The sequence below is a fragment of the Triturus cristatus genome, chromosome 10 (assembly GCF_964204655.1).
Source record: "Triturus cristatus chromosome 10, aTriCri1.1, whole genome shotgun sequence".
NCBI lineage: Eukaryota > Metazoa > Chordata > Amphibia > Caudata > Salamandridae > Triturus > Triturus cristatus.
This window is the reverse complement of record NC_140593.1, coordinates 781,572,325-781,584,044: the sequence shown is the minus strand read 5'-3', so window position 1 is coordinate 781,584,044 and position 11,720 is coordinate 781,572,325. Positions and strand designations below refer to the sequence as shown.

At 49.3% G+C, this 11,720-nt stretch overlaps 1 protein-coding gene across 2 annotated transcripts in view; it reads left to right on the top strand.

The window, feature by feature from the left end:
- The window catches only part of USP7 (ubiquitin specific peptidase 7), a 1,511,465-nt gene that overhangs the window by 1,274,880 nt on the left and 224,865 nt on the right, over positions 1-11,720 (top strand). For both annotated transcript variants that reach the window (XM_085628311.1, XM_085628312.1), the window contains exon 27: positions 708-807. In XM_085628311.1, coding sequence (XP_085484437.1) covers positions 708-807 — 100 coding nt within the window. The remainder of the gene's footprint in view (positions 1-707; positions 808-11,720) is intronic.

Below are 11,720 nucleotides of genomic sequence, written 5' to 3'. Positions count from 1 at the left end.
AGCTACGTGGGCTTCGTTGCACACATTTATGGAACACTACTGCCTCGACAGCCAAGTCCGGAGGTATGACTTCTTTGGCCGTTCTATTCTCCAGGATTTTCTGGTGTGAACGTGGTTCGCAGACCCACCTCCGGGGTTGGTATTGCTGGGGTATCGATTGTAAGGTATAGAATCTATAACTAACCTATGTTTCTTACAGATAAATTGTTACCGAAGGTAAGCAATTTGTTCATTAGACCTGAGCTCTTGTGTGCCTTAGTTATTTGCAAAGTCACATGCGGGAAAGCTATAATGGTTGACATGGTTCTCGATCCTTAAGATCCTGCCTTAGGACACTGATTAGCAGTACTTTGACCAAATGACACTGGGCTCCAATATAAATAAAAGGTCTCCCAGACTGATTTTTCAACATGAATATAGAAAAAGGAGCATGCATTTTGCACCTGGTTCCCTAGATTAAGGTATGCCTTATTAGACTTTGGCTATCTGGTTTCATTTAGTTTTAAAAAGAAGAAAATTGTATTCTGTAAAAACATAGAAAAACTCCAAGTCTTAGATTATAACTTATTACAGAGGACATACTTTAGTTAAAGTTCTGATTGCTATATAAAAACATATCATAAATATCCAGTAAATGTGAAGTTGTGTACTTGTCAAAGAAACATGAGCATTCATTAGCTACATATTTACATCTTTTTATTCCCAAGGTTGCTAGAAATTGTAAGCTACAAAATTATAGGAGTCCATCAGGAAGATGAGCTTTTAGAATGTTTATCACCTGCAACAAGCAGAACATTTCGAATAGAGGCAAGTATATATATTCATATTGATTTAATATTACAATTTTTTGGGCCAAGTAATTTTTTGCCATGCAGTGCAATTTGGTTTTTGTGAATATTATTTTCTTAAATGCTTGCATTGCTCTTCATAAAACAGTCGTAAAGTGTCAAATATATTGCCCAGTCATGCTAAGCATGTAACTATGTGGCTCAAATGTTGGTCGTTTTTTCTGTAGGGGTAGAGTGATGGTTTTACCAGGCTGTCTAACTGGTATCCATGAACACATTATTAAGTGGCAGAACTAAGTGTTTCTCTTGATGAATCTTACCTTTTCTCTGAACAATGAACATTAGAGTGTCAGTGTTTTGCAAGTCATCTGATGATCCAGGCAACATTGAGCCCTAGAGCTAATGTTATTTTATACAGCAGTTGTTCCCAAAATGTTTAGAATCTCAATCCACTTTTTAAAACAGAATTCCGTGACCCACTTATCTTTAATGTACATGAGGTGCACCTATTTGTCAATGTAATTAAAGCATTGTGTGGTAGCGCATTCTCATTTACAGACCGCACACTTTCAATTGAAATGGCTACTAAACTTATACCGAAATTTAGATAAACCTATATAGCACACAAATGATAATGTGGAAATCGGGTGTCTGTTAATTATCAGCAAGTGTCTAGATTTGTTTTGATCCTCTGAACATCACAGTTAAGAATTAAAAATGAAAACGTGCTTCATTTTTGCTTTCTTAACTTCTGGATGCATATAATTAATTTACAAGTATTAACATTTTGTTGTGTATTGGAAAAAACATCATCCTAAATTTTCATATAATTCACTTTAAAAACTCCTCTCAATTTGCAGTCAGGGAAAGAAAAGTAAACACCAATCCCCCAGTAAAAAGAATGAAGCAGCCTGACATTTGACAACTGTTTGAGAATCACCGGCGAGCATAACAAGTTAACATCAAACTTAAAGGCCTCTTAAGTATTGCTATCACTTTCTTTTCTTTTTTTTTTATTCATATCTTTTTATTTAATTTTTGAAGCGCAGGATAAGCAATACATATACATGGAAATACAGTAGTAGTTGCTCTCACTTTCATACAAAAATGAGCTTGTTTCCCTGCGGTCGGCCAAGACCCACAGTTTGGGAAACGCTGCAAAAGAGGATACTTCTGGTCGAGAAGGCTTCATCAGAAGCTTTCTGGTGGATACTTCGAACTGCAGGTTTCTCACTTGAAGAATGTCCCCAGGTGTAAGCCTGGATCTGGATAATTTACTTAGCAGTGCTCCTGCATGCATGTAGGTGAAGCCATGTGGCTCTACAATGGGTCTGAAAGTCAGTTCCAAAATTCCAGGGATGTTTTCCCCCAAAAAGGGTAGGATAAGAGCTGTGCGTTGACTGCAGTTGTCTAGCATGAATCTACATGGAATGCCTTTCGTGCTTGGGCTTCAGTCACAACTCACTTGTGCGATAAATGCACTCTAAGTGATCCAGGGGCATTGGACAAAAATTTAGGTTGCCAAATATTAGATATCCCACTCAACATTATGGATCCGTTCGCAGTCCCATATCCCATCTTCCAGTATGTCAAAGTCGAAGAACACAAGAAAGCATAGTGGGACTTAACCCCCAAGGCACCTCTCGTAATCAAACGAGAAGGCAAGAGAATGTAAACCGGGTCTTACCCCACTATTGCCTTGTATTTCACATCTGCTCCTACCGTTGCGCGTCCTTAAAAGAGGCAGTGCTGCAGTTTTACAGACCTTTTCAGCTCCATCTGGTGTATCTTCGGGCAAAGTGTAGCTTCATTTCAACATCCGCCTGCAGACCCACGCTCAGCCAAAATTGACCCAATGGGACCCATCCCCAGTCCAGTTCCAACGCCAGTTTATGCTTCCACTATGGCCCCAGGGCCCATGCCTGTCCTTTCTGTGCTGGAGCTGAGGGAGATTTCATCAGCCCTGGGCCCCATCTAGACACTGGTATCAAAGTAGTCATCTGATTTCTGCAGCCCTTTGGAGGACGGAAGGTTGGAGAGCCACCCCACCCATTGATGCCCCAGGAACTAGGTTACCTGCACCATGGACAAAGGGTGCATAGGGGTGAAGTGATGTTGGAACCTCTTGTAGACTACAATGGGCAAATCCGGAAGAAAGGCTTCTGGAGAAGTCTATGAAGAAGTCGGGTGGAATCCAAGGGTGGATTCTTCAAGAGGGGAACCTGCAAGCAGAGGGGCCAGAGTATGCCACTCGGAGGTGACCATGAGGCGGCACAGAAGCACAGTTCCTACCCTTGGCAGGAGATTCAGAAGAGTTGAAGAGGACATTGCTGCTGCAGCCGTGGGGTCCCGGTGACGCTTTGGAAGACCAGGAGCAGTACACGACCTGTCCCAAATCTTATGTCTGTGTCCATATGGTTGGTGCCCGGTGAGAGCACAAACAAGCCTTGGTAACCGCAATAGACGTGGAAGACAAAAAGATTCCATTGTTGGGACCAGCAAGGTCCAAGGGACTGTCCTCGTGCATCAGAGTCCAAGCAGGCCCCAAGTAAGCAGGAGAGCCCATCAAAGCAGAAGACCACCCTCGAGAGGACCCATAGGACGAAGGCACAGGGGTCACAAGAGAACCTCGGGCAGCTCACCAATGATTGAGGCCCACGATTCAATGGATGCGGGGAGGGTGCTGATCTTAAAGGGTTGCGGTGCTGGAGTCTGGAGCTACTTTTAGCCCGAACATCTCTGGAGTGTGCGGGAAGCTGGCTCTGTATATACTATACCAAAGTAAGGTATAGTGTGCAGAGTCCAGTGGAACCCCAAAGGTAGATAGAGGTAAAAGTAGATAGCACCTTACTCTATATTTGTGGTAGAGTAGTAAAGGCTGTATCAGAGGACACTGTTAAGCATTTGTTGTACACAGTCAGCAAATAAATTCACACATTCGAAGACTAAACTTTAGACCAATTGTTTTTGTATAAAAATATTCTTTTAGTTATTTTTTCTCGAACCAAGCAAGCCTGGCACAGTTAAGCAAATAAATACTATACAGTAGTAATGCAGTTGTAACAGTTTGGATTGCAATTGTATATGCACTTTATTTTGATTACAGTATTGTTACTGAAAATGCAATGTTTTGGAAATACAGTACATATACTTTGTATAGCCTTTTTAGTAAAATGACCACTAGATCACTTTAAAAAAAAAAGTTTATTGAAAGAATTTACATACATTAAGACAATCTACAAAAAAACAATACCAAGAACTTAACGGAATATGATACTTTTGTAGAGACATAGTCTGTATGGATCTTGAACTGTACAGAAAGTACAAAATAAGAAATACACAAAAAAAATACAATAACAAAACAAATACTCATCACATTAAGGAGGGGGAGGGGTAGCGGCGTTGTCAGGGGATGCAGGTGTGTTAGTACTTCATGGTGTAGTTGGGTGATTGTGGAGAGGAATGCCATGTGAGCCTTCAGATGTGTAGAGTCAAAAGTGGTGTCGGAATGTCATGAGGCTAGTAACTTAGTTCAAAACAGGGGTCGGTAGGTGGGAATGGGTGCTCGTGCCAGACTCTGCGGGGACAGGGGTATCCTGGGCAGCAGTAAGGGTTTGTTTGAGATAATTTCGGTAAATACACCATATATCTTGCGGATTAGAGGTGGGAGGTTGGAAGGATGAGAAAACCTCTGACTGTAAACTGCAGTAGGCTAAGCTGCGTGTCCACACTGTTCTCTGGGGCCTAGACTTAGCTCCCTAATGGAGTGCTATTTCTCTTTTTGCAAGCAGCAGAGCGATAGCAACGAATAGTCTGTAGCAGCATTTGACACGATTGACCAGGCCAGGCAGGCCTAGACGTGGCGAGGGTAACAAAGGGGCGCCTATGATAGCGGTGAGGGTTTGAAACGCCTCTGTCCAGAACGGCAGGGTCTGTACACAGGACCATGCCATGTGGGCAAAATCAGCGGTGACTGAACCACATTTGGGGCATGTGGGGAATTTGGAGGGATCAAATTTGGCTAATTGCAGTGGGGTTATATATGTACGCTGAATACATTTAAAGTAAAGGAGCTTGTGACGATGGTTGGGGGAGACTTTCTGAATCTGGTCAAGACAGTATGTCTACTCTGTCAGCGGATGTCCAAGATCCTCTTCCCATTGGTGTTTCACCCCCGGTCTCAGACTGTTCTGTTACAAACAGGCCTTGTAGAGTTTGGTGATTAGGTGAGTGCCACTGGTGCCAGAGATGAGTACAGTGAGCAGAGTGAATTCGGTGAATGGCGTGGGGAATCCTGGGAAAGTCGTTCGGAGGGCACTTTGTATTCTTGCCATGGTGAAATTGTCCATGTATGTTACATTGGGTAACTGGGCTATGTCGGATAGTTTGCGCGCTTGTCCATCTGGAAAAAGAGAGCCCAAAGTAGTCAGATTTAATTTTGCAAGGGTAATTTGGACTTATTTTTCCGCGGTGAGAGGAAGGAGTGGATTGTTAAAAAGGGGTAGTGCTGGCGAGTATAAAGGGCCTGAACCTAGCATACGGTTACGTTTGCGCCAGGCCCAGCATGTGGTGGATAGAGGCTGGATATCTTGGGAGTCAAGTGGTATGCCTTTAGGGAGCAAGGACGCAAGTGGCGTTGGTGCCGCTAGTTCTTGGTCCGCAATAGTGTAAGTAGGCTGTCCGGTTTTAGGTTTAAATCTATATTAACTGATAAAACCCCACCGAATGGAAAATAGCCCTCACCGGTGTAAACATATAAACACTGAAAAAAACACCTTTGCAACCACAAACTAAATGCAATTCAAAGAAAGGAAAAGGTGAGTGAAAGAGTAATTTCTATTTTTTCCTGAAGGGGTCAATACAACATAACTTTGTTACATAAGGCAGTAGCAAGAACGACTGAGCTAACATTATTCTGCTTGAGTTTTGTTGTTTAGGGATGTCACTAAAATATTGTTACATCTTCCTTTTATTTTTTCCCGTTTTGTGGTCTTTGGTCAAAGGATGCAGGGTTTAGAAGCATGTTTTAAGCATTATTTAACTATTTTAAAAACGGTAGAGAATCAGGAAATACATTTGATGATTTCACTGTTTGACAAAATGGCTAGTTTCATACAAATCTTTCCCAATATGTACCATCACATTTACCCACAGACAAACAATGGGTGAAACCCTTTGATAAACCAGCCCCTTTCCTAGCGATTCATTATTGATGATAGGTGAATTGCCAAACACCCTAGGCTTTAAACATTCAATGCAAGGTGTAGTGACAAGTATATGTGAAAAGAGTTCTGTCACCAAGCATCTGGGATGGTTGGGAAAACATGACGCCAGATGTTTGGAAAACATGGAAAGCAGTGTCACTTGAAATGCAGCTGCTAAAATCTCTTACCAAGTTCAACAAAGATTTGAGGATATTGTTTGTATTTGCAGTAATATAGCTACGTATATGAAAAAGTTGTGTGATGACCTGTCAAAATCAATACCTGAGCTGAAGTGCTTCCCTGTAAGAGATCCTTACTATTTGCAAGATGGTATTCTGAAAGCATCTTTACAATCTTCAGAGTTATTGAAAAATGCCATTGACTTTGTAGTCCATTCTGGTGCACTGTTTCATTATGCGCGGGAACTAAAAATGCAAATATTTCTCATTTTGTGCTTTGTTGGCATCAATGAAAGTGTAATCCCAACTGTGTCATTTAACTATGATTCTCAGTCCTAGAGGCCGTGAGTGCTATATTATCCATGTGGCGATCGTTTACAGATTTTGTGCTTAGTGATGATGCCAAAAGTCAAGAAATGTGAGGATCTCTGGTTGCATATCTATACTGATGTGAAAAGAAGTACACTCTACTGCATTCTTGGAATTTTACAGGAAAACAGGATTGCTGCAGTGAGCATAATAAAAAAAACTAGTCTGAAAACACCCTTGTCTACCAAGTATTCAGCGTAATTAGTGTAGATGTGAAACATCTCCTTGTGAGTTGGCTAGCCGACCCTTTTAGTGACATTGGCACTGCAACCTGTTCCATGTTAGAATTCTTGCCATTTGGGAAGCAAAGAAATGTTGAGGAGGAATTCAGGAAATTTCATTTTACAGTGCATGAGAAATGACTAGCAATGATGAATAGACATGTCCCTTCAGAAACCATGGCACTTGAAATCAATGACGCCTCACTGAGGTACTCTGTAGAAGTTCTAGATCTTTTCCGTAAATAGTAATTTTCTCCGGACTTTGTAAGGAACTGCTTAATTTTTGATGGCTTTAATAAATGAGGGCATATGCACCGTGTTCAACGCATATTTGCTGAACCTGTCCCAGAGAATCGCAATCTTCAGGTGCACCAGTATTGGCATGGAAAGCTATGTCAGTGGCCACAGTTAGCAAATTGTGTACTGGCTGTTTTGGCATTGGCTCGCTCAAGTGCCAATGTTGAGAGGGCCTTTTCACAGATAAATGTTTTTATGGGAAGGAAAGAGCGAGTGTGCATGACCAAAGACTCACTAAAGAAGTATTGATCTGAAAGAAACACGTTAGTTAGATTCCTCACCTTAGAATATCCCCAGGCGTCAGACTGGATCCGGAAGATTTTTCGTCAGCAATACCCCTTGCGCGTCGCTAGGCGTCGTCTGCGGCTCCGCGTCAGTCGTCGGCGTCGTGCGCCGGAATGACGTCGTCGGAGTACTTAGACGCCGCCCTCGCGCGCTGACGTCAGTTCTTCTTTTTTCCGCGCCAGTAAGCGCAGATCCGGGAGAGCTACCCCTTTTAATCTTTTTTGACTAAATCTTTTTTGATCATTTTTGATCCTTGTCTGTCGACATCTGGTGCCGGTAGGATGCCTGGGTTCAAGGCTTGCGAGGATTGTCATCGACTGATGTCGGTGACCGATCACCACCGCCGGTGCCTCTACTGCTTAGGCCCCGACCACGACGCGGAGTCGTGCAACGACTGCCAGGCCCTGACTTCGAAGGCTAGGCGGGAGCGGTCCCGCAAGCTTCTCGAGCTTCGCCACTCGGCTCCGCGTCGTGCGCGATCCCGGTCCAGGAGGAGGTCCAAGGATCGCTCGCGGAGCCCTAGCCGACGCCATCGATCGTCCGGCTCCAAGTCGTCGGGTAAGTCCAAACGCTCAAAGAAGTCCAAGAGGCGACACCGCTCTTCGGACTCCCCTCGCCGGTTGCGCGACTCGGCCGAGGGTCAGGGTGGTTCCACCCCCGCGGCTCCGGCGGAGCCGCAGGTGCCGCGTCCGCCCCCATACCTTCCGGTCCCTGGGACTGACGCGGCGCCGGCGGAGATGAGTGCTTTCCTCTCGGCCATGAGGAGCCTGGCCCCGCCGTCGACGCCCGCTGGCGCGCCTTCGGGCCCCGCGGACTCGACTGGGCGACCTCGCCTGCCGGCGGCTCCGGCCCCGGCGCCGTCAACGACTCCAGTCTCGACGCCGCAGGTCCCCGCGGGGCCCATGCCTGGGCCCCAGTCGACGCCGGTTGACCTAGTCACTCCTCCACCGGCGCCGACGCCTGAACCACCGACGCCGTCACCGGTGCCGCCGACGCCTGTGACGCCGACACCCCAGTTTAGCCCTCAACCGGACCCGGCGCCGGCGCGGCGTCGACCGACGCCGCATCCGACGCCGCTTGAGTCTTACCATCTCTACAGTCCGGTTCCGATCATTCCTCCTGTTTATCAGGAATCGGAAGAAGGGGGCGACTGGGAGGGGTTCGAGGACCCTCTGGCTGTTCAGTCACAGCTTTCTCAGGACTGGGCAGATGAACTGGGGGAGGCCAGTGGGCTGGACACCTCGCCAGACACTGGATTCACTTCTCCTCCGACCGTGGCTTCGGAGGAGGGTGCAGCATTTTCTGTGGTGCTGCGCAAGGCGGCCGAGGCCCTTGGGCTCGAGTTGCCTGCCGTGGCTGTGAGGACTAACATCCTCACTGAGGTGCTTCAAACCTCAGCAAGCTCCACTGAGCCTCTGCTGCCGTTCAACGAGGCCCTCACTGACGTTCTGCAGGGCACCTGGTCCAAGCCCTCCACAGTTCCTCCTGTGGATAGGAACGTTGCCAGGCGCCACCGCCCTGCTCCGGGCGACCCCAGTTTCCTGTCCCAACACCCCACCCCCGAGAGTCTGGTTATCCAGGCCTCTACCTCCCAATCCTCCTTCCCGACCGCTCCGCCGGACCGGGATTCCAAGAGACTCGAGCAGTTTGGCAAGAAACTGTTCTCGTCCCTGAGTTTGGGCCTGCGGTCCTTAAATACCGCCTGTCTCTTGGACCGTTATTCCCACTCCCTGTGGGATACGGTGGAGGACGTGCTGCCCCTGTGCCCGGAGGAGGTCCGGACGCGTCTTACCCAGGCTTTGGCCGATGGGAGGGATGCAGCACGGCACGCCATACGATGTGGGCTTGACACCACGGACTCGCTGGGTCGGGCGATTTCAACCACGGTGGCGCTCCGCCGCCACGCCTGGATGCAGTCCACGTCATTTTCCGGGGATGTCCAGACCACCCTCATGGACATGCCCTTTGATGGCACTCGCCTGTTTGGTGAGAAGGCGGACAGTGCGCTGAACCGCTTTAAGGACTCCCGGGCTACGGCCAAGTCCTTGGGCCTTTCGGCTCCACGGGCGCACACCTCCGCTTTTCGCCCCTTTCGTGGCCAAGGAAGGGGCGCCTCCTCACGTCCGCAAAGCCACCAGCCGCAGAACCAACCTGCGCGCGGTCGCGGACGTGGCTTCCGCCGTGGCGGAAATGGAGGCCGACGTGGTCAGCCCACTTCCACCCCGGCAGCATCCGCCTCGAAGCCCTCCTAGTCCGAGCTTTCAGGCCCATACCACGCCAGTGGGCGGCAGAGTTCGCCATCACCTGCTCCACTGGCGGTCCATTACATCGGACAGGTGGGTGCTGCAAATCGTCCGAAGGGGCTACTCCCTCCCCTTCGAGACGACCCCTCCAGCCATGCCACCGCAGCACCACCGTATCTCGGGGGATCATTTGCATCTTCTCCGCGAGGAAGTTTCGGCTCTCTTGGCCAAGGGGGCCGTCGAGCGCGTTCCGAGCCCAGAAGTAGGTCGTGGTTGTTATTCCCACTACTTTCTGGTTCCCAAGAAGGGCAAAGGAGGTCTACGCCCTATCTTGGACCTCCGGAACGTCAATGCCTTCCTCCGAAAGGACAGGTTCAAGATGCTAACGTTGGCTCAGGTTTTAGCTGCCCTAGACCCTGGAGACTGGATGGTAGCGTTGGACTTGCAGGACGCATATTTTCATATCCCCGTCCTGCCGGCCCACCGGCGTTACCTGCGGTTCACGGTGGGCCAAGAGCACTTTCAGTTTACCGTGCTCCCCTTCGGCCTCACCAGTGCCCCTCGGGTGTTCACGAAAGTGTTGGCGGTGGTCGCAGCTCATCTGCGCAGATCAGGGGTTTCAGTCTTCCCCTATCTCGACGACTGGTTGTTGAAGGCGGGCTCGCCCCAGGCAGTCGTCTCCCACCTCCAGACTACGGCGGATCTCCTGCATTTGCTGGGGTTTTCCATCAACGTGCCGAAGTCACACCTGAGTCCCTCTCAGAAGCTCCTCTTCATCGGAGCGGTTCTCGATTCGGCGCAGTTCCGGGTCCATCCACCGGAACAGCGGGTCCGGGATATACAGGCCCTGATTCCCATCTTTCGGCCTCTATCCCGGGTTTCGGTCAGGCTAGTGTTGCGGCTTCTGGGGCTGATGGCCTCCTGCATCCTACTAGTGCATCACGCCAGGCGGCGCATGCGGGCTCTGCAGTGGGACCTGAAGTTTCAGTGGGCCCAGCATCACGGCAACCTGTCCGACCATGTCTTGATCTCGGAGGGCACTGCACAGCAGTTGCAGTGGTGGCTCACGGACCGCGAGTGGGTCACGGGCAAGAGCCTCTCCCTTCCCCAACCGGAGCATGTCGTAGTGACGGAGGCGTCCCTCCTGGGTTGGGGTGGCCATATGGGGGAGGCGGAGATCAGAGGCCTCTGGTCTCCGGCGGAGTCTCGTCTCCACATCAACCTGTTGGAGTTGAGAGCGATCCGGCTTGCACTGAAAGCCTTCCTTCCCTCTGTCAGGGGAAGTGTCGTGCAGGTGTTCACGGACAACACCACCGCCATGTGGTATTGCAACAAACAGGGCGGGGTGGGGTCGTGGACCCTTTGTCAGGAGGCTCTGCGCCTCTGGACGTGGCTGGAACACCAGGGCGTCACCCTAGTGGTTCAACATCTGGCGGGCTCTCTGAACGCCAGAGCAGACGAACTCAGCCGCCGGTGCATGATGGATCACGAATGGCGTCTGAACTCCGAAGTGGCGCAAGGTCTCTTTCAGCAGTGGGGAGAGCCTTGGTTAGATCTATTCGCCACCGAAGAGAACGCGCAATGTCAGCAGTTCTGCGCGTTGGAATTTCCAAGGCGGCGCTCACTCGGCGACGCTTTTCGTCACGAGTGGAGTTGCGGTCTGTTGTACGCCTTTCCGCCTATACCACTTCTGCCCAGAGTGCTGAAGAAGATCAGGCACGACCGGGCCCAAGTCATCTTGGTGGCTCCGGATTGGGCACGAAGATACTGGTATCCCGAGCTACTCAGTCTGTTGACCGATCCCCCGATACGTCTGCCCCTTCGGGAGGATCTTCTGTCGCAGCAGCAGGGGACGGTCCTCCACCCGAACCTGTCCAGCCTCCACCTCCATGCGTGGAGATTGAGCGGCGGCAGTTGATGCCATTTGACTTGCCTCCTGAAGTCTGTGATATCATTCTGGCAGCCAGGCGTCCCTCCACAAAGTCGGTATACGCCTGCCGGTGGAACAAATTTGTGGCATGGTGCACAGCAAAGGCTGTGGATCCCCTTTCCGCCCCTCTTTCTGAGGTTCTCCTCTTCCTTCTTTCTCTGGCCCGGCAGGGCTCTGCCCTGGGCACCCTGAAAGGTTATCTTG